Below are 21,276 nucleotides of genomic sequence, written 5' to 3' on the forward strand. Positions count from 1 at the left end.
TTGCTCCCATACTCACATTCAGTCCAGTGCTGTCCCTGTAGTACATCTTCCCTACCAGTAGATGTTGCCAGTCATCCAAGTGATATGAGGTCAACATCATCCAACCCACTTCCAGTGAGCCCAGGCTGTCATGGCCTCACACTATGGGCATGGGGACCTGGAGCTGAAGTTCTGCTTTATAGGGTATAATCAATCTGAAGTGATAATGCAGTTATGAATGAATGCTGTTGTGTTCTTACAGTGAGATCTTCCCACCAGAGTTCCAGGTGTTGTCGGCTCTCCCTGTGACCATTACCATCAAGCATGTTGCCCTTGCTGTATTCTGTGGAAAGTATGAATAAAGTATGAATAAAAGGAAGTAGAAAGAATATGTCTCCCCTCTGCCAGTGAGAGGAGCTGGGCATTCAGGTGCAGAGATCTCAGACCTGGTGTCTCCAAGACATATAAGATCGCATGCACACTGGGCAATAAACCCCGGTGTATGAGGCACACTGGGCAATAAACCCCGGTGTATGAGGCACACTGGGCAATAAACCCCGGTGTATGAGGCACACTGGGCAATAAACCCCGGTGTATGAGGCACACTGGGCAATAAACCCCGGTGTATGAGGCACACTGGGCAATAAACCCCGGTGTATGAGGCACACTGGGCAATAAACCCCGGTGTATGAGGCACACTGGGCAATAAACCCCGGTGTATGAGGCACACTGGGCAATAAACCCCGGTGTATGAGGCACACTGGGCAATAAACCCCGGTGTATGAGGCACACTGGGCAATAAACCCCGGTGTATGAAGCACACGCAAACCATTCAACCCTGCTGCCGACAGCCTGTCAAACTCTATAGGAGTCTGACAGCTGTTGTGGCTGGGCAGTGCAGTATGTAAGTTTAGGACAGTATGTGTTCAGGACTAAATTCTCCTAATGTGGGCAGTCTGCTAGCCAGGCACTCATCCCTGGGCTCATACTGCCCTAAACAGTCCTGTCTATGTACAGCAGCTGTCAGATACTCATTGAGTTTGACAGGCTGCTGGCAGCTGGGCAGGATGGTACACCTGCCCCCCCCCCCCAGCTTCAGCTAAACACCAAAGCTTCATGCACCAGGGCTAAACACCAAAGCTTCATTCACCAGGGCTAAACACCAAAGCCTCATGCACCAGGGCTAAACACCAAAGCCTCATGCACCAGGGCTAAACACCAAAGCCTCATGCACCAGGGCTAAACACCAAAGCTTCATGCACCAGGGCTAAACACCAAAGCTTCATGCACCAGGGCTAAACACTAAAGCATCATGCACCAGGGCTAAACACCAAAGCTTCATGAGCTAGGGCTAAACACCAAAGCATCATGCACCAGGGCTAAACAGCAAAGCCTCATGCACCAGGGCTAAACACTGAAGCTTCATGAGCTAGGGCTAAACACCAAAGCATCATGCACCAGGGCTAAACACCAAAGCCTCATGCACCAGGGCTAAACACCAAAGCCTCATGCACCAGGGCTAAACACCAAAGCCTCATGCACCAGGGCTAAACACTGAAGCTTCATGAGCTAGGGCTAAACACAAAGCTTCATGCACCAGGGCTAAACACCAAAGCTTCATGCACCAGGGCTAAACACCAAAGCCTCATGAGCTAGGGCTAAACACCGAAGCTTCATGAGCTAGGGCTAAACACTGAAGCATCATGCACCAGGGCTAAACACCAAAGCTTCATGCGCCAGGGCTAAACACCAAAGCTTCATGCACCACGGCTAAACACCGAAGCTTCATGAGCTAGGGCTAAACACCGAAGCATCATGCACCAGGGCTAAACACCAAAGCTTCATGCGCCAGGGCTAAACACCAAAGCTTCATGCGCCAGGGCTAAACACCAAAGCTTCATGCGCCAGGGCTAAACACCAAAGCATCATGCACCAGGGCTAAACACCAAAGCTTCATGAGCTAGGGCTAAACACCAAAGCATCATGCACCAGGGCTAAACACTGAAGCTTCATGAGCTAGGGCTAAACACCAAAGCTTCATGCACCAGGGCTGAACACCAAAGCATCATGCACCAGGGCTTAACACCAAAGCCTCATGCACCAGGGCTAAACACCAAAGCTTCATGGACCAGGGCTAAACACCAAAGCTTCATGCACCAGGGCTAAACACCAAAGCCTCATGAGCTAGGGCTAAACACCAAAGCCTCATGCACCAGGGCTAAACAACGAAGCCTCATTCGCTAGGGCTAAACACCAAAGCTTCATGCGCTAGAGCTAAAGACCAAAGCCTCATTCCCTAGGGCTAAAGACCGAAGCCTCATTCACTAGGGCTAAACACCGAAGCCTCATGCGCTAGAGCTAAAGACCAAAGCCTCATTCCCTAGGGCTAAAGACCGAAGCCTCATTCACTAGGGCTAAAGACCGAAGCCTCATTCACTAGGGTTAAAGACCCGAAGCCTCATTCACTAGGGCTATAGACCGAAGCCTCATGCACTAGGGCTAAACACCGAAGGCTTGTGTGCTAGGGCTAAACACCGAAGCCTAATGCGCTAGGACTAAAGACTGAAGCCTAATGCGCTAGGGCTAAAAACCGAAGACTATTCACTAGGGCTATAGACCGAAGCCTCATGCTCTAGGGCTAAACACCGAAGGCTTGTGTGCTAGGGCTAAACACTGAAGCCTCACGCGCTAGGGCTAACACCGAAGCCTCGTGCACTAGGGCTAAACACTGAAGCCTCACGCGCTAGGGCTAAACACCGAAGCCTCATGCACCAGGGCTAAACACTGAAGCCTCACGCGCTAGGGCTAAACACCGAAGCCTCATGCACCAGGGCTAAACACTGCAGCCTTGTGCACCAGGGCTAAACACTGCAGCCTTGTGCACCAGGGCTAAACACCCAGTTTGCACAAGGCCTAAGAAGACATTGGGTCATCCAACTTGCTCGGAATGGTAATTGATATTGCAGCAGTGTATTAAGATTGCGCACCTGTGCACATTCCTAGTTCTCAGACCATGATGGTAATCTGACCAATTAATCAAAGACTTATTGTCAACTGATTGCATATCAGCACTGCCTAGTTTGGTTTGGGAAGGGAATCACAGTCCCCCTTTTGTGAGCCTATCATGGTTGGTGATTTTGGTAGCAGAGCAGTGTTAATGCATTGTGATGTGTCAAGTTTTGATAAGACATGGGACTGTTATCTGTTCTTACAGTTTCATGTAATTGCAATCTGCGTGTTATTGCCAGCCAGTCTTACAATGTTTCTTTTGTCTCTTTTGTGTTTTTCCTCTTCCTGTAAAAAAAACTACCATGAACACAAATTGACGATGATCATCCCTACCAGCGAGTTATGCAGGTCCGACCATCCGAGCATCCTCATATCCAGAGCCGAACTCTGCTACCATGGCGACAGCATCGTGTGGCTAATGGCCTGCGGAGACAGAAGAGAGACTGGGTGATTCCTCCGGTCAATGTACCAGAGAATTCGAGGGGACCATTTCCTGAACAGCTGGTGCGGGTAAGTGTCACTGAACTGCCGCTGACTCTGTCATTATACAGTATAGGAATACAGTGTTCTCTGCATTAACCATGGACACACTATATCGTTGTCACATGAAAAACAAGTACACATTGACATTTGGCAGCCAGGATCATCAAGTTACACAGATATTGTTCAACAAAGCAAAGTGCCGTAACACACACAACCAATCAGCTGTTTATGCGGCCTTACCCTCCTAACCCCAAAATATTCTAGTCTCCTTTTCCGCAAAGATGATGTTGCTTAATACAGAGGAATTTGCTATCATCACAAGTTATGATACCCCGACCTGCTCACTGTCAGATCCCAATCTTGTAGATCATTGGTCTCCAAACTTTCTAAACAAAGGGCCAGTTTATTGTCCTTCAGACTTTAGAGGGGTCGGACTGTGGCCAGCGGGAGAGGAAATTTTCCTGGCACTAGTGGGAGTAAACATTTCCACATTTGGTATATATAAGGAGGAACAGTGTTCTATCATTGGGAGGAAGAGTGCCCCATTACTGCTGTCAATGAGAGAAATGGTGCCCCATTGTTGGTGTCAGTTGGTAGAGTAGTGTCTTATAACAGTGGGAGGAACAGTGGATAAAGGCAAGCAAAGGGCCATATCCAGCCCTAGGGCCACAGTTTGGAGACCACTGTTGTAGACCAACAGAATTTACCAAGAGGTGTGTATTGTGATGGCCTACGTAAAGGCTAAGTTCTCCTTTTTAAAAAAAATACTAAAGGCATATATTTTTACAGGTAAAACGTGCATTTATTATTTTTTTTGCATAGGATCACCTGTGATCAGTGGATGGCGGTGCAATGCCAGGCTCCTGCAGACTCTTCTTCCAGCTCTATGTTTGTACCTCTGTACGAAGTTTCTATTAGAGAGCTGGAGCAAGCAGGACTGTCTTAATAGCATCATCATGGGCCCCTGGGCAAAAGAATGCACTGGGGCCCTTACCAGCCTGCCTCAAGTGATGCACCTACTCTCAAGAATTAAAGTATAAATAGTTGATAGAATTAAACATATACTGTATGGGCAGTGTTAGTACTTTAATAAAATTGATTTTAAACAATAACAAAACATGCCATAAATCAAACACCAATCAACACAAAGGGCACAGGGTGTGTGTGTGGGGGGGGGGGGCAGAAAGGCACAGTACGGGGGGATGGAGGGTTGGTCAGGAAAGCACAATCCTGGGATTAGGTGGGCACAGTACAGGTTCTGGGATGCTGCCTGGGACAGCTTAGTAAACAGCGTGACTGTCCCGGCAAGTATGATATAATGCAAGATTATCGTGGGGCCCTCATCCACCTGGGGCCACTGGGTAGTGCCCAGGGGTGCCCATGCTTTAAGACAGCAGAGGGAGGAAGTGTCAATGAAATAGCAGCTCTTCATGATGCAGTAATGGTGCGTCAGCCAGTGGCAGAAAGCACAGCACAAAGAGGTGGGGGGCAGATATCTCATACCCCCAAAAGTGTGCTGGATGCTGAAGCGACAACCCAGGTCCCTGCTGGCTGGAGGGGTGTGTATGAATTTTTGTGTTCAAAAAATTCATCTGAGATGAGAAAAGACCTTCTAGATCTTCTAGATCAGGGGTCTCCAAACATTCTAAGCAAAGGGACAGTTTACCGTCCTACAGAATTTAGGGGGGCCGGACTGGAAAATGTCCCGGCATCAGTGGGAGTAAACAATGCCCCATCTTTGATGTTAGTGAGAAGAATTGTGCCTCATCGATGGTGTAATTGGGAGAAATTGTGCCCCATCTTTGGTGTCATTGGGCCCTATTCTTGGTATCATTGGGATGAACTGTGCCCTATCATGGGTGTCATTGGTGGGAATTGTAAGGAAAAAATGTCACCAGCACGCCGAGGATCACCAATATGGGTCCAAAGGTTTTAATAAACGATCACATAGTTACAGCAAGGCAACGTTTCAGAGTCTCGCAGGACCCCTTCATCAGGCATGTGACAAACGTCAAGGTGTGCGTTTGGATTGAGACTTGCATTGGTGGGAATTGTGCCCCATCATTAGGAGGAATTAGTTGGTGTCAGTTGATTAAATAGTGCCCCAAGGGCCAGGTAAAAGCAAGCAAAGGGCCACAGTTTAGACCACTGTTCTAGATTGTACATTCACACCATGTCTGGTGGAGTAACAGGCATGGGCGGACTGACCATTTGGAAACTCGGGCACTGCCCGAGGGCCCGGGGTCAGTAGGGGGCCCCATGAGATGCCCCTGGTACCTTTTTCATAGGTTTTTTTGAGTTTGGGCAAGGACACAGGGGCCCCATGATCCCCTATTGCCCGGAGGCCCCATGAGTTGTCAGTCCGCCCCTGGTAACAAGCAGTATTCACACTTGCAGTACAAGGAAGTGCTAATCTGAATAGATGATAATCTGATATGCAATTTGACCTGTTTGCAGTTTGGATGAATTTCAGTGAGTGGTTAAATCACTCCATGAGATTAGAATCTACTTTTGGCATAGCGCGTATTCCGCCCCGGTACAGGGCCTGCCGGCTCCCTTTACAAGCTGCAACTACTGAAGAGTGTCCTAAGCTGGCCTCTAGTGGATGTTATTGGGTACAGCAAAGAACATTTCAGAAAATATGACTGGTGTTTATTTAGTTTAACTTTGATGAATAGTTTAAAAAAAGGATCCGTTCCCAAGGAAATATGTTACATATTCCTTTCTGCAGGTGTATGAGGAGAAGAGAGTTCCTGCTTTCTGACAATCTAATACCACAACTCATAAAGGGCCACCAAAGAGGTAGCAGGTTGTCTCCTAGAGCAGATGACATACAGGATGGTGGTGCCTAACCTCATCCTCCCAAAATGTCCTAGCTGATATAAACAAGAGATACTGCCTTTCTTTACTATTTTAGTCAAAGCTGCCATTGCTCATCTCCTTCTGAAATGCTGATTTTCTGGCTGTAATACCTCCTGATTCACCGACCCAGAAGAAGCATGCCGTCAGCAAAGTAAACACAACTTGAGATGCGTCTTCTTGTTTCTGGCAGTGCCTTCAACTCCTCAGACATTAGAGTGACTAGCGTGTTGAAAAAGACAGGCCAGCATTTTAACCTACATCATCTTTTCAATACGATTCCAGAGGTATCTGGGTTATTTTTATTTTTTTCATTCTTTTTTTTTGATTTTTGAATATGCATAGAAAATGTGGAAGGGGAGACATAAGGCACAAACATACGGGATGAGCACTGGAAAGGTACAAGAGACATAGGGATGGTGTTGTGGATTTTGATATTATCATTTAGCCCTCAATCCCCTCATGTTTTGCATTGTATTGGTATTGTTCTGTCACATGTTCTGTCCCCCTTTGTAATGTACAGCGCTGAGCGAACTATTGGTGCTTTATAAATACTGTATAATAATAATATTATAATTTATTAGAATACAGGATTTATATAGCAACAACAATTGGTACAGCACTTAACAAAATAAAGGGAGGCAGTACAGTCACAATTCAGCTGGATACAGTAGGATTAGGAGGGCCCTGGTCATGAGAGCTTACAATCTAAAAGGGTGGGGTTAGGGGTAAAAAATGTATTCGCTTGCTGGGGGGGGGGGGGTGAACTGATGGAAAAGGTTGAAGGACTGTTGTTAGGTGGAGGTGGGATAGGCTTCCCTGAAAAAAGGAGTTTTCAGGGATCACTTAAAGTGTTACAAAACCTATAACAGTACAATCAGTCTGTAGATGCAGTAAAGCATGCTTGTTATACTCACTGTGGGACCTAAGGGGTTAATCCTCCACATTGTGTAAAAAGGATGTTTAATCCTGACTTCTCTGCCCCTCCTCTTGTTCAAATGTCCACGCTGATAAGTAGCCGTTCTGCACATGCTCAGTTTAGTGTGATTGCTAGATAGTTTTTTTCTTTTTTCTTGGGAGAGTGCATGCTATCAGCAAACTTCTGGCTCACTCCCTCAAATGTGGTAGCGTGGGGGGGGGGGGGTTGCAGGTAAGTAGAGGTATGGGGGGGGGCTAAACGTCTGGCTCTGTATGCCACGGAAGTGTCAAAGCCAGGTACTCGCTCCCTCCAAAGGGTGCTAAATGTGGTAGCGGAGGGGGGATAGGTGGCAGGTAAGTAGAGCTTTGGGGGGGGCTAAACTTCTGGCTCTGTATGCCATGGAAGTGTCAAAACCAGGTACTCGCTCCCTCCAAAAGGTGCTAAATGTGGTAGCAGAGGGGGGATAGGTGGCAGGTAAGTAGAGGTATGGGGGGGGGGGGCTAAACTTCTGGCTCTGTATGCCACGGAAGTGTCAAAACCAGGTACTCGCTCCCTCCAAAAGGTGCCAAATGTGGCAGCAGAGGGGAGGAGGAGGCAGATGAGCAGAGCTTCCACTTTTGGGTGGCACTCTACTTTAAGATCCCAGGGTGCAAGGATGGCCGGTGAACCCGGCTGCTACGAGGACACCGCTGGATCCTAGGACAAGAGAGTGGCTGTTTTATTTTAAGTCAGCAGCTACAATTTTTTTATTTTTTTTCACCGGAGCTGGAGTTCCACTTTTAGTTGCAGATTTTCCTCTCGAGAGGCTTATGAGACACTTCATAACCAGCATAGAACCAGAGCTCTGCACACTGCACACATCTATTCAGTGTGGCCCAGACAGAAAAACATTGCCAGATTGAACTCTGGGCACAAAATGTCCCTCAATAGCCACAACAGATAAAAAATCCATATTATGTTCACCAAAGGCCTTTGTAAACCCAGATATTACCATGTAAAAGTAGCAGTGACGTCATCATTGGGCTGTACATAGCCTGTGCAGAAAGCAGAGCTGTGAGAGGGACCTTGCAAGCTCCACCCAGTACAGGCTGCCTGTAGAAAACTACAGGAGGGGCGGACACAAGACCAGTCACCCTGCACAGGGAGAGAGATGGACAGTGAGCGGTCTTTATCTCACACTGGATTATTGCACAGATCTGGAAGAAACGCACATAGCACATCAAGGTCAAAGGGAGAGTACACAAATCTTGTCCTTTAGACAGTATTCGCTTATCCCGGAGTTCAGCTTTATTCTAGACCAGAGTTCCTCCAGAGGTTTCTAGGGGTTCCTTGGGCAATTTTTGCCTCTTAGATAAGTTCCCACTGACACCATTGATCTTTCTAGGTAACTGTAAGGGGGTAATTCTTCCCAGTGTAAGGAGAATGTTCCCACTGACCATGACACTGATGTACCATGAACTGTAGATAAAGCCATTTTTAGCATGGGTTCCCTGAGACTGAAAAGTTACATCAAGGGTTCCTCCTGAGGTTTCTAGGGGTTCCTTGAGCAATTTTTGACTCTCAGATAAGTTCCCACTGACACCATTGATCTCTCTAGGTATCTGTAAGGGTGTAATTCTTCCCAATGACCACAAGTGTAAGGAGAACGCTTCCCACTGACCATTACACTAATGTACCATGAACTGTAGATAGAGCCATTTTTAGCAGGGGTTCCCTGAGACCGGAACATTACATCAAGGGTTCCTCTGCGTTGAAAAGGTTGAAAAAGACTGGTCTAGGCTCTGTCTGGCTTAGTAAGAACCTGCTACTTGTCTGCGTGAACTGCTGCATATCTGAGAGCTCTTTGTCTGTATTGAGGGTCCTATAATTTGGGAAGAGAAGGAGGCAGAGGCAGGCTGTGTTAGACTCCCCCCACCAGACCCTCAGTGACTTGTGTCCATTACCTGTGATAAGTATTTTAATGTCACAGATTTTCAGCCATTACTACAACGCAGTGATAGGCATCATCATCGGCCCCTGACAGCAGCGTAGAGGAAAGTTCCAGATGTTTGCACCATCCCAGCGGTCTGTCCCACCTGTTGACGCTAGCCATCCGTCCGTCCCCCCCACCGACGGAAGGTATTAAGCTCCTACTTCTGGCAGCCACCTGCCGCTTCCTAACTGTGATGTTTTTCTGTCCGGCGCCTATTTGTCACACTCCTCGTCAGGTCTGTGACCCACATCTGGCGCCATGCTGCGAGGTCAGGAAGAAGAGCGCAGTGTGAGGCCGGATTTAATCAGTTCATAGGCTGCTCCTTAATGGCCTGGAAAAGGGAGCAAGACAGCAGAATGTGTCTGCGCGGCTTCTTCTCCTCTTCATCCTGGATGGAAGAGACTGACGTAGGCCTGGGGGGGGGGGGGGGGGGGCTGAGATGTGCCTTCTCCAAGATGAACTGGTCCAACAGGCGCTGCTTAGATCTCCGCCATTTATTAATCGTTTTTAGTGACCCTTTCCGACTCAGCCAGTGATTTCTCCATATTAAAAGAGACCATAAACTGCTTTCTTCTGGATTTGGATACATGTTTCCGTATTTGCTGCTTGCTGTTGGTGTATGATAGATGTGACCTGGTCAAGGGTGGACTGATAACTCATGGGACCCCCAGGCAATAGGAAATCATGGGGCTCCTGTGTCCTCGCCCACACTCAAGCCACACCCAAAAAAGCCTATGAAAGGTACCAGGGACATCTCATGGGGTTCGTACTGACCCCAGGCCCTCGGGCAGTGCCCAAGTGCCTGATTGGTCAGTCCGCCCCTGGAACTGGTGAAATCTCCTTCTTTTACATACAATATCTCTCAGGATGTCGATAGGTAAATGTCCTCCCGCCGCCAATGATCATTCAATTTTTTTTTTATTTAGCATCAGAGCCTCCTCTCTAGACCAGGGTTCCTCCAGAAGTTGCTAGCCCAGTTTCTGCCTCTTGAGAGGGTCACCACCCACCCCGGTGATCTTATTAGCTATCTGTAGGGGCTCATTCGCATGCAGGACACAGGATCTTGCTGGCAGAGTGAGCAGAAGATCCTGCATACAATACGCACCTAAACTACTCACGTTTAGGTGTGCTTAGATACACACAATTCTTTTATTATTATTTTTATTATTATTATACAGGATTTATGTAGTGCCAACAGTTTGCTCAGCACTTTATATAATAACGGGAGACAATACAGCAACAATACAGTTCAATACAAGAGGGTTAGGAGGGCCCTGATCCTGGGAGCTGACAATCTAAGAGGGAGGGGCTGGTGGTACAAAAGGTAATAACTGTGAGGGATGAACTGATAGGAGGAATAGAAGATTCAGTTATTAGCTGAAGGCGGGATAGGCTTCCCTGAAGAGATAGGTTTTCAGAGATCACCTAGAAGTGAGCAGAGTAGGCAATAGTTGGATAGATTGGGGTAGAGATTTCCAGAGGATGAGGGAAGCTCTGGAGAAGCCCTGGAGACTAGCATGGGAGGAGGAGACAAGGGAGCTAGAGAGCAGGAGGTTGTGCGAGGAGCAGAGAGTACAGTTTGGGTGATTTTTGGAGACAAGATTGGTGATGTAATTTGAGGCGGAGTTATAAATGGTTTTATATGTTATTGTTAATGTTTTGAATTTTATTCGTTGGACAATAGGAAGCCAGTGGAGGGATTGGCAGAGAGGGATGGAGGACACTGAATGGAGGCCAGTGGAGGGATTGGCAGAGAGGGGTGGAGGACACTGAGTGGAGGCCAGTGGAAGGATTGGCAGAGAGGGGTGGAGGACACTGAGTGGAGGCCAGTGGAGGGATTGGCAGAGAGGGGTGGAGGACACTGAGTGGAGGCCAGTGGAGGGATTGGCAGAGAGGGATGGCAGATATGGAATCATTCCACTGATTGTACGTTCCTTGAAGGTTATGGATTGATGTGAATGTACAATATATATGTAAAGCGCTGTGTAAATTGATGGCGCTATATAAGTGCCTGAAATAAAAAAATAAACTACACATGTATGTGCATGCCCATTTCTGCATGTATGCTCATAAATTCTGCAGTTCTGTGTGGCCTCAGATGCAGCCATATCCTACTTTTTCTGCACACGGCTAAACGCAGGGCACATGTTTGCGTGTAGATGTAGCCATGTGTATGGGCTCATTGATGACTGCAGTGCTGCGTTAAGGCTGCTTTTACATTGAGGAGTTTTTGAAGCATTCTTGTGTTAAATTCCTGGCCTGCTGGGACTTGTAGTGCTCTCTGAGTTATCATCATACAAGCTCCTGCATCCATCCCCCTCCCCCCTCCCTCCATCGGTTATATTATGGAAGTCTTGTCTCGTATGATTATTTCTCGTCTTCTCTGGATCATTCCTGGCCTGCTGGGACTTGTAGTTCTCTGTGAGTTACCATCATACAAGCTCCTGCGTCCAGCCCCCTCCCCTCCCCCCCCCCCCCCTCCATCGGTTATATTATGGAAGTCTTGTCTTGTAGGATTATTTCTCGTCTTTTCTGGCTCATTCCTGGCCTGCTGGGACTTGTAGTTCTCTGTGAGTTACCATCATACAAGCTCCTGCGTCCAGCCTCCTCCCCTCCCCCCTCCTCCATCGGTTATATTATGGAAGTCTTGTCTCGTAGGATTATTTCTCGTCTTCTCTGGCTCATTCATGGCCTGCTGGGACTTGTAGTTCTCTGTGAGTTATCATCATACAAGCTCCTGCGCCCAGCCCCCTCCCTTCCCCCGATCGGTTATAATATGGAAGTCTTGTCTCGTAGGATTATTTCTCGTCTTCTCTGGCTCATTCCTGGCCTGCTGGGACTTGTAGTTCTCTGTGAGTTATCATCATACAAGCTCCTGCGTCCAGCCCCCTCCCCTCCCCCCTCCTCTATCGGTTATAATATGGAAGTCTTGTCTCGTAGGATTATTTCTCGTCTTCTCCGGCTCATTCCTGGCCCGCAGCCTATTATCTTCCCTCTTGTAAAGATTCTTCCTCCCTGCTTCCTGCTATTTAATAGCATTGTATCCCTCATGATTCCCCAGATTACAGTTCCACTAAGTCATTGTATTTCTGTGCGTCTGCGCCTGACATCTCTAATCCTGGCTCCGTAGTGTGCGGTGTAAATTGCAGCCTCTTTCACATTCCTGCTAGATATACATATTGTGTTTATAGTCGGTGTAGCCTGGAGGGGATTTATATACTGACCTTGGAGATGCCTGGAGGGAATGGACATGGATTGGGGAGATTTAAGGGAGAGTGCCAGCCTGTAAAGAAGAAAAAAAGGTACTTAGAGGCATATAATGGAATGAAGCTTTCCTATTTATTTATAATTTTACTTTTAAATTCATGCTGTCATCGGTGCATAATCAGCAGTGGAACAGCATCAAGGTTGCTGCTTACACATTTTAGATATTTCTGAGCCTCCAACCTGGTGGAAACAGTATGACGAAGGACATTTTCTGTTCTAGTGTGACCGTGCTGCTACATGCAAAACCAGCTCCATAAAGACATGATTTGGAGAGTTTTGTGCAGGGGCAGACTGACCATTTGGAAACTTGGGCAATGCCCGAGGGCCTGGGGTCAGTAAGGGGCCCCATGAGATGCCCCTGGTACCTTTTTGAGTTTGGGCAAGGACACAGGGGCCCCATGATTCCCTATTGCCCAGGGGCCCAATGAGTTGTCAGTCCGCCCCTGGTTTTGTGTGGAGGGGTTTGAGCTCCAACTTCAACTCTATTGAACGTCTTTGGGATGAATTGGAATACAAATTGAAATCCAGGTCTTCTCACCCACCATCAGTTTGTGACTTCAGAAATGATCTCCCATAGACACACTCAAGAAGAAGGTGGAAAGTCTTCCCAGAAGAGTGCAGGATGTTATAGCCAACTCAATATTTAATGCCCGTAGCTTTGGAATGCAATACCCAAAAGGCTAAGATAGTAATATGTTTTTCAAACCAACACCCACCAGCTTTAAAGCTGGACTTCAGACAGACATAAATGCATACCGGGCCTCTTGGCTCGTCAGCAGCGGTTGGCTTCCTATTTGTTTTTATCGGCTACTAGGACAATTGCTCAGGCCTGGAAGAGTCCGTTTGTACATTTCCAGGGGGTGCGGGATCGTATGACTACTATGATGCTCAACGAACAGATGTCGAGTATATGCAGCGACTCTCAACATAAATTTTTGAAAGTATGGGAGCCGTGGTTGCAATATGCCTTTCCCACGCTCCCCCCGGCCAGTGTAGGGAGGTAATGGAGTTTGGTATTGGCGCTCGTGGACCCCTGCTCTTTAGTTTTTTTTTGTTTTTTGTTTTTTTTCCCTTTCTTCTCTGCTCTTCTTCTCTCCTTTTCTGTTTGTTTTGATGTGACAGTGGACAACTGTCTTTAGTTGCGTTAGTCAGAGTCTTACTGATGTTATTGTAACCTATGTGCCATTGATAGCCCCTGCGTGGGCATACGTTTTGCCTTATTGGAATTAGAGCGTTGTCTGCTCTATTATGCCTTTTTTATTGGTGCAATTGATAGCCCCTGCGTGGGTGTGTTTTGTTGCCTCTGTTTTATACTGTTTAAAATTAATAAAAACCATTGAAATACAGACAGACATAAATGAATACAGCTATGTAATCATCAATACATCATTATATGCAAGCAATACATGAATTAGCTTGGTACGGTCCCAGTATAGCAGGGCCAGAAGGTTAGAGGCAGAAGCAGTACAAGGAGCCCATCAGATCATGAAGAGCATGCTGAAAGGAGGTGAAAACAGAGTGACAGAGGGATGAGCTCATTGGCGTGCTGCTTCTCATTTCATTGTCCAGTCACAGGTTGAGGTGGGTGGAGGGTGACCTGGGCTCAGAAGAAGAAGGGTTGAATGAAGAACATCGATTGGCAGACAAATGTGCTGCAAGGGAAATCTCTGGATTGAATTTATTTTGTATCTTTTTTTTGACTAAGGTTTTGCTTTTGTGACTCTAGCAAAAGTTGTATTAGTGCTTTGAATACTCCACTGAATTATTAGAGAGAATTTAAAGTCACAATAATGTTGATCCTGCCTTCAACAGACTCAGAGAAAACATGTGACTCCAATTAGAGAAATTTGCATGTCCCTTTTCCGCTGCCCCTCCAACCCCACCTCTGTATCGCGGCAGTAGACAAGCTGTGTAAGACCCGTAGAAAGCCTGGATAATTTGCTGATGAACATTCAGTTAGAATATATTAATATTTTATATTCTCCTCATTAATTTGATATCTAGAGATTCAATTTAGTGCAGGGGGTTATGTGGGCAGCATGTCATTTTCTGCGTCAAGCCGTCAGTCACCCGTGACCTAAACTCAGATCAACGTACCGAAAAGTGGCAGAATTAGGTCGTTAACCGTTCCACCTCTGAGGCAGCAAATTCCACCCGATGAAGGGGTGAAAGAAAGTGTTGTCAGTTCTTTTCCTAGGTACTGTGAAAACATCCACCATTTGGACACCTCGCCAACTGACTGAGTTTTCCAGTAAAGGACACTGTTAATGTTACAACATGCATAGACATTTTAGATATTTATGAGCGTCCAACCTGTTGGAAACAGTATGGCAAAGGACATTTTCTGTTCTAGTGTGACCGTGCTGCTACATGCAAAACCAGCTCCATAAAGACATGGTTTAGAGAGTTTTGTGTGGAGGGGTTCGAGTTCCAACTTCAAGTCTATTGAACTTCTTTGGGATGAATTGGAATACAAATTGAAATCCAGGTCTTCTCGCCCAACATCAGTTTGTGACTTCAGAAATGATCTTTTGGCTGAATGGGCACAAATTCCCATAGACACACTTGAGAAGAAGGTGGAAAGTAAAGGTTGGGTTGATTTTTTTAATGGAAGCCTGAACCACATGCTGATTTCTTATATCTCTCAGGTATTGTCCATCTATTCCTATTGCAGGTAGTTGATGATGTCAATGTTACTTCAGAATACTTTTTAGGCCTAATAATATTAAAGAGACGTTGATGCAAAAGTGATATCTTGCTCATATTGGAGAAGGAAGAGATAGAAAGACATCTTTTTTACCTGCCACTACTTGCTGTAAACTAGCTCCTACAATGAGAAAGCCATGCAGAGGCAGCACATACCAGGCATCGGAACATTTACTTTTTCCACTGACTCAGGGTAATATTTCATTTTTAGAAACCACCAATGCCAGGTACATTTTTAACTCCCATTGACCATCAATGGCATTTTGTATTCTATACAATGAGGCTTGGACATTTCTTTTTTTTTTTACTCCCTATGACTACCAACACTGGAACATTTTTTATGTTCATTGACCACCAGTGAATACCACTGGGGTATTTGTTTTCCTTTTTCAAACCACAATGGCCAGGACATTTTTAACTCCCATGGACTCTAAACCATTTGTTTTTTCTCCATCTGACCACAGTGGCCAGGACATTTTTAACTCCCATGGACTCTAGACCATTTTTTTACTCCATCTGACTACAGTGGCCAGGACATTTTTAACTCCCATGGACTCTAAACCACTTTTTTTTACTCCATCTGACCACAGTGGCCAAGACATTTTAACTCCCATGGACTCTAGACCATTTTTTTACTCCATTTTGCTCCATCTGACCACAGTGGCCAGGACATTTTAACTCCCATGGACTCTAGACCATTTTTTTACTCCATCTGACCACAGAGGCCTGGGACCATTTTTACTTCCACTGAACGTTGCCACTGGGGCATTTTATTAACTGCCACTGGCTCCAAGGCTTTTTTACTCCCACCAATACAGAAATGTTTTATACTCCCAGTGATCACAAATAAAAGGGCATTTTTACTCCATTTGGCCCCCAATATTCTGATGAATATGAACTGTCCTTTTGCTATAACATTTTGAGGACCCTGCCGCAGACCATACAAAGGACAACACTCCAACATAACTGGAATCCAGAAATCTAATGTTTAGACCAACAGGCAGTTAATAAGCCCACACTTTGATTATTAGTAAACAGCCTTTTTCATAGAGATGTAGGATTTCTGCTTTCATAGAGTAGGTAGAAAACCTCTGTTCTTCTGTCCACTGCTGATCAGCACTCTGAAACAGAGCATTATTATATACTAATCAAGGGTTGGTTATCAAAAATCAATACTATAGTTACAGTTCAACAACCACCACATACAGCTTTTATTCCTTAATAACTATTTGATGACCACAATAAAACACAAAAATAACGCTTCTAACAACATGTTATTCACTGCAGAATAACCATAGAAAAAGAACAACATAAATGATGTAACACCCGTAAATAGATTCAGCAAGATCACTTTGCTGTGTTTGACAAGATACCCCAATTTACTCCAAGGTGGCAGTAGCTGAAGGTCATGTTGGTGTTTACGTAGATGAGAAGAAGTAGAAGGCCTTGAGTGATCCACTGTAACCAGAGAGGCTATGCCATTATCCAAGGGAAATCCAGTAAACCGATAGGCTGCTGATCCTTTCAGCAATATAAAATATTGAAGTTTCACTCTAACCAGGAAATCTATTCCTATATCCAAGGATACAGGGAACCAAAAGGACACCAATCTAAAATATTTCATGAACAATCAGAAGTCCCTAAAGAAGAGTATGCTGATCCCCGAAACACGTCAGCCACCTTGTTGAACTTCAATATTTTCGATTACTAAAAAATCATCAGTGGCCTATCAGTTTACTATATTCTTTTGGATAACAAAATTTGGATTTGGATTGCCTCTCTAGTTACACATCACCCAAGGCCTTTCATTTATTTATTTTATTACGGTACTTATATAGCGCCATCATTTTACGTAGCTCTTTACATATATATATATACATCGTACATTCACATCAGTCCTTAACCCTCAAGGAGCGTACAATCTAAGGTTCCTAAATCACATTCATACACATACAAGGGCCAATTTAGACAGGAGCCAATTAACCTACCAGCATGTCTTTGGAGTGTGGGAGGAAACCGGAGTACCCGGAGCAAACCCACGCAGGCACAGGGAGAACATGCAAACTCCAGGCAGGTAGTGCCATGGTTGGGATTAGGACCAACGACCCTAGTACTGCCAGGCGGAAGGGCTAACCATTTAGCCGCTATGCTGCCCTGTTCATATTTCTATGTAACGTGAGTGGACGTAGTAGCTCTGTCTGCGGTTATATCTTCGCCTGCACCTTCAAGATGTCCATTATTCTTCAGCGCTGCTATTTAGATCAGTCCTGTAGGCCCCTACATTGTGACATATTTTCAGTGTTTTCTTTCTATCGGCCAGTAAGATGATCTCACAGTCTTACCATGCTAATTGCACACAACATGAAATTTAGAGGTCAATTGTAGCAAAATATTGGTCAACGCAAAACTGCCAATCTTTCCATTACAATGTCTTCCCACCAGCCCGGACCCCACCCCCCATTGACTTCTCCATCACATCCAACAACGCCAATATCAAACCCGCCCTGCAGGCCAGAGTACTTGGTGTCATTCTGCACTCCAACGTATCCTTCCAGCCCCAAGTCCAATCTTTAACAAACTCGTGCAGACTCCACCTCCGCAACATCGCCAAAATCCGCACGTTCCTAACTCCAGAAACCACTAAACAGCTCATCCACTCCCTCATCGTATCACGACTCGACTACTGCAACTCCCTCCTCACTGGCCTGCCTCACCGCTGGCTATCCCCTCTTCAGTCGATCCTGAATACGGCTGCCAGACTCATTCACCTTTCCAACCGCTCCATCTCCGCCACCCCCCTCTGCCAATCCCTCCACTGGCTTCCGATTGCGCAACGGATCAAATTCAAAATCCTAACATTGACGTATAAAAGCTGTCCACCATACTGCCCCGAACTACATCACCGACCTAATATCCAAGTACAGCCCAGCACGCACACTCCGCTCCTCACAAGACCTCCTTCTCTCTAGTTCCCTGGTCTCCTCCTCCCATGCCTGCCTCCATGACTTCTCCAGGGTGTCACCCATCCTCTGGAACTCCCTGCCCCAACCCATCAGATTATCACCTACTCTCCTCTCCTTTAGGCGCACCCTGAAAACCCATCTCTTCAGGGAAGCCTACCCCACCCCCTGCTAACTTGACCGACCTTCTCCACTCTTCCTACCACTCCATCCCCCACAGCTATCTCCTCCTGTACCACTATCCCCTCCCTCCTAGATTGTAAGCTTCAAAGAGCAGGGCCCTCAATCCTCTCATGTTTTGCATTGTATTGGTATTGTTCTGTCACATGTTCTGTCCCCCTTTGTAATGTACAGCGCTGAGCGAACTATTGGCGCTTTATAAATACTGTATAATAATAATAATTACATCAAACTCTTGGAAATCATTCTGCTCGCCCTAATCTCTATTTCTATTACCTTGGCTCTTTATTTACCTTTAATAAAAGTCTCCATAACCTGGACGTTTGTGTTGAACGTACCTTAGATTATCACTAGCTTGTGTGTTTAATACCATGGAGACATCCAGGAGGAGAAGGAGAGAACTGAACAGGTCTACAAACCCGCCTGATTAATCTTCATCCCCAAGAGCAATTCCCCAGCAGGTGTCTGCTGCTGCCATAGACATCAGTGTCAATCATCTCAAATTTATAGCCAGCTTTACACCCCGTGCCCTGTTTCAGAAAGTTAGGAGGGATGAAATATTTTGTATCAAACACTCCTAATACTAATTGGCAGAGATATTGCTAAACAATTCATATCCATTCTCCCTCCTTGGCATGGCGATTGTACGGCTAACCAGCTCCTGGTTTTTGTTGCCAGTTCTGAGCCGCTGTTACAAATCCAATTTTTTGCATTAACTCCGTCAGCTGGCTGTGCATTTAATTTCCTGCTTAGCTCCCCACTGATTGGATGGCGGGCAGATAAGACACTTTCCTCCGGCTGCCTGAACTGCAGGATGTGCCTGTACATCTCTCTTTTTATTTTACGGTCGTGCTTAATGTTTTAACGAAGCCTCGCGCATCTGCCCCTGTGTTTAATCGTCCTGTCAGCTCACTTTGCTGATGAGCGATTCTCGTGATTTGGGATTTGATACGACGCGGGTTCTTCTATTTGTTTACAGACGGAAGCTGCTTCGTGTGTGCACCAAATGTTGTGTTACTTGCATCTGCTGTTGGCAGTTTTTAGCTTTTTTAGCCAAAAAAAAGTGCTTATTTGGAAAAAACACTTAAGGGTTAGATTAGCAGCAAATGGACATGCAACGGAATAAGGAGCTCTGTTTCTCAGCTGCAATCCACAATATGCACCATAACAGTCTTCATATGGCGTGAATTAAACGTGAATCTGTTTAGATGAGAAGCAACATCGCAATGTTTTGAACAATTCAGAAATCACCTTAATGTTAAGGTATCCAGAGCGTAGAGTTTATTATTATTATATAGTATTTATATAGCGCCAACGTACATTGAAGCGCTTTATTGGAAATTCATTCCAATAAAGGTCTGGCAGAAAATCAAAAGAGAATGCAACATGTTTCACCCCATTTATCAGGGATTATTATTATACAGTATTTATATAGCGCTAAAAGGTTTGCTCAGCGCTGTACAATATAGTGGGGGACAGAACATGAGACAATACAGTAACAGAACAATACACGAGGGGTTCGAGGACCCTGCTCTTTCGAGCTTACAATCTAGGAGGGAGGGGGTAGAGGTACATGAGGAAGTGGCTGTGGGGGATGGAGTGCTAGGAGGAGTGGAGGAGATCGACTGTTAGGTGAGGGTGGGGTAGGCTTCCCTGAAGAGATGGGTTTTCAGGGTGTGCCTGTCAAGGTCCTACCTTTTCCCAGAGGTTATGTTACTCCATGTGCTGGCATCCATCTTGGATTTCTGCTGAGCATGGTGGGAATCTTTTATGCCTTCAGGTCTGTGAGGTCCATCCCCCTGAGGGGTGTGGCTGAGTACATATAAGCCTGTGATCCGCAGATGCTCTTTGCACTTGTGTCTTGTGTCTTTGTCTTGCTACAGCTCTGTGTATACGCTCGTGACTCTTCTGGTATTTGACTCGGCTTGTGACCAAGACCATTCTCTGTGTTTTCCTTCGATCTGACCTTCTGTTGCTGAACCCGGCCCGTGACCTGTTATTCTCTGTCTACTGTTCTGTACCGTTTTGTCCCGTTGTTGTCGACCCGGCTTGCCTGACTACGCTATTGTCATTCTCACCAGCTACACGCCATTGGCGGCGGCCATTACCGCAGCCGGGGTGTCTCGGGGGCCGCGACCTGGTTCCTGGCTGTGTCAAGTCCATCCCCACCATCAGGGGCCCTGGTGAAGGGCAGCCTGGGACTTAGACTCCGCGCCCTGAGGGACTTCGGTCTGTTGGTGGTGGTTGTCGTCAGCCAGTGCGTTACCCTGCCACTAGGCCTACCTGTCCGTTCCACAGCCCTGCCCTGACAGTGCCTAAAGGTGAGGAGGGTAGGTGACAGTCTTATGGATTGGGGTAGCGAGTTCCAGAGGATGGGGGAAGTCCTGGAGAAGTGCTGCAGTCGGGCATGGGAGTAGGAGACCAGGGAGCTAGAAAGTAGGAGGTCTTGTGAGGAGCGAAGAGTACGGGTTGGGTGGTATTTGGGTATCAGGTCGGTGAGGTAGTTTGTGGCAGTGTTATGAATGGCTTTGTATGTCATTGTTAGTAGTTTGAATGTAATGCGTTGGGCAATCGGAAACCAATGGAGGGAATAACAGAGGGGGTGGCAGATGCGGAGCGGTTGGTAAGGCGGATGAGTCTGGCCACTGAGTTCAGGATAGACTGAAGCAGGCATAGTCTGTGATGGGGAAGGCCGGTGAGGAGGGAGTTTCAGTAGTTGAGTCGTGAGATAAAAAGGGAGGGAATGAGTTGTTTAGTAGTGTCTGGGGTTAGGAACGTACATATCTTGGAGATGTTGCGGAGGTGGAGCCTGCATGAGTTTGCCAGCGATTGGAGTTTAAGAGTTTGTTAGCCATATGTGTCCCATGTGGAGAGAAAAAACCCTCCAAAGTGAGAGAATTCTCTTTTTAATTAGTTAGCACTCTATCCCGCTGGTGAGATTT

At 46.3% G+C, this 21,276-nt stretch overlaps 1 protein-coding gene across 1 annotated transcript in view; it reads left to right on the forward strand.

Moving 5' to 3' along the window:
- CDH4 (cadherin 4) overlaps positions 1 to 21,276 on the forward strand; it is an 824,561-nt gene that overhangs the window by 667,519 nt on the left and 135,766 nt on the right. The window contains exon 4 of the mRNA XM_089661506.1: positions 3,325 to 3,498. Coding sequence (XP_089517632.1) covers positions 3,325 to 3,498 — 174 coding nt within the window. The remainder of the gene's footprint in view (positions 1 to 3,324; positions 3,499 to 21,276) is intronic.

This window comes from Staurois parvus, unplaced genomic scaffold (genome assembly GCF_062004578.1).
Source record: "Staurois parvus isolate SC_StPar_1 unplaced genomic scaffold, SC_StPar_1.0 ptg001349l, whole genome shotgun sequence".
NCBI classification, from domain to species: domain Eukaryota; kingdom Metazoa; phylum Chordata; class Amphibia; order Anura; family Ranidae; genus Staurois; species Staurois parvus.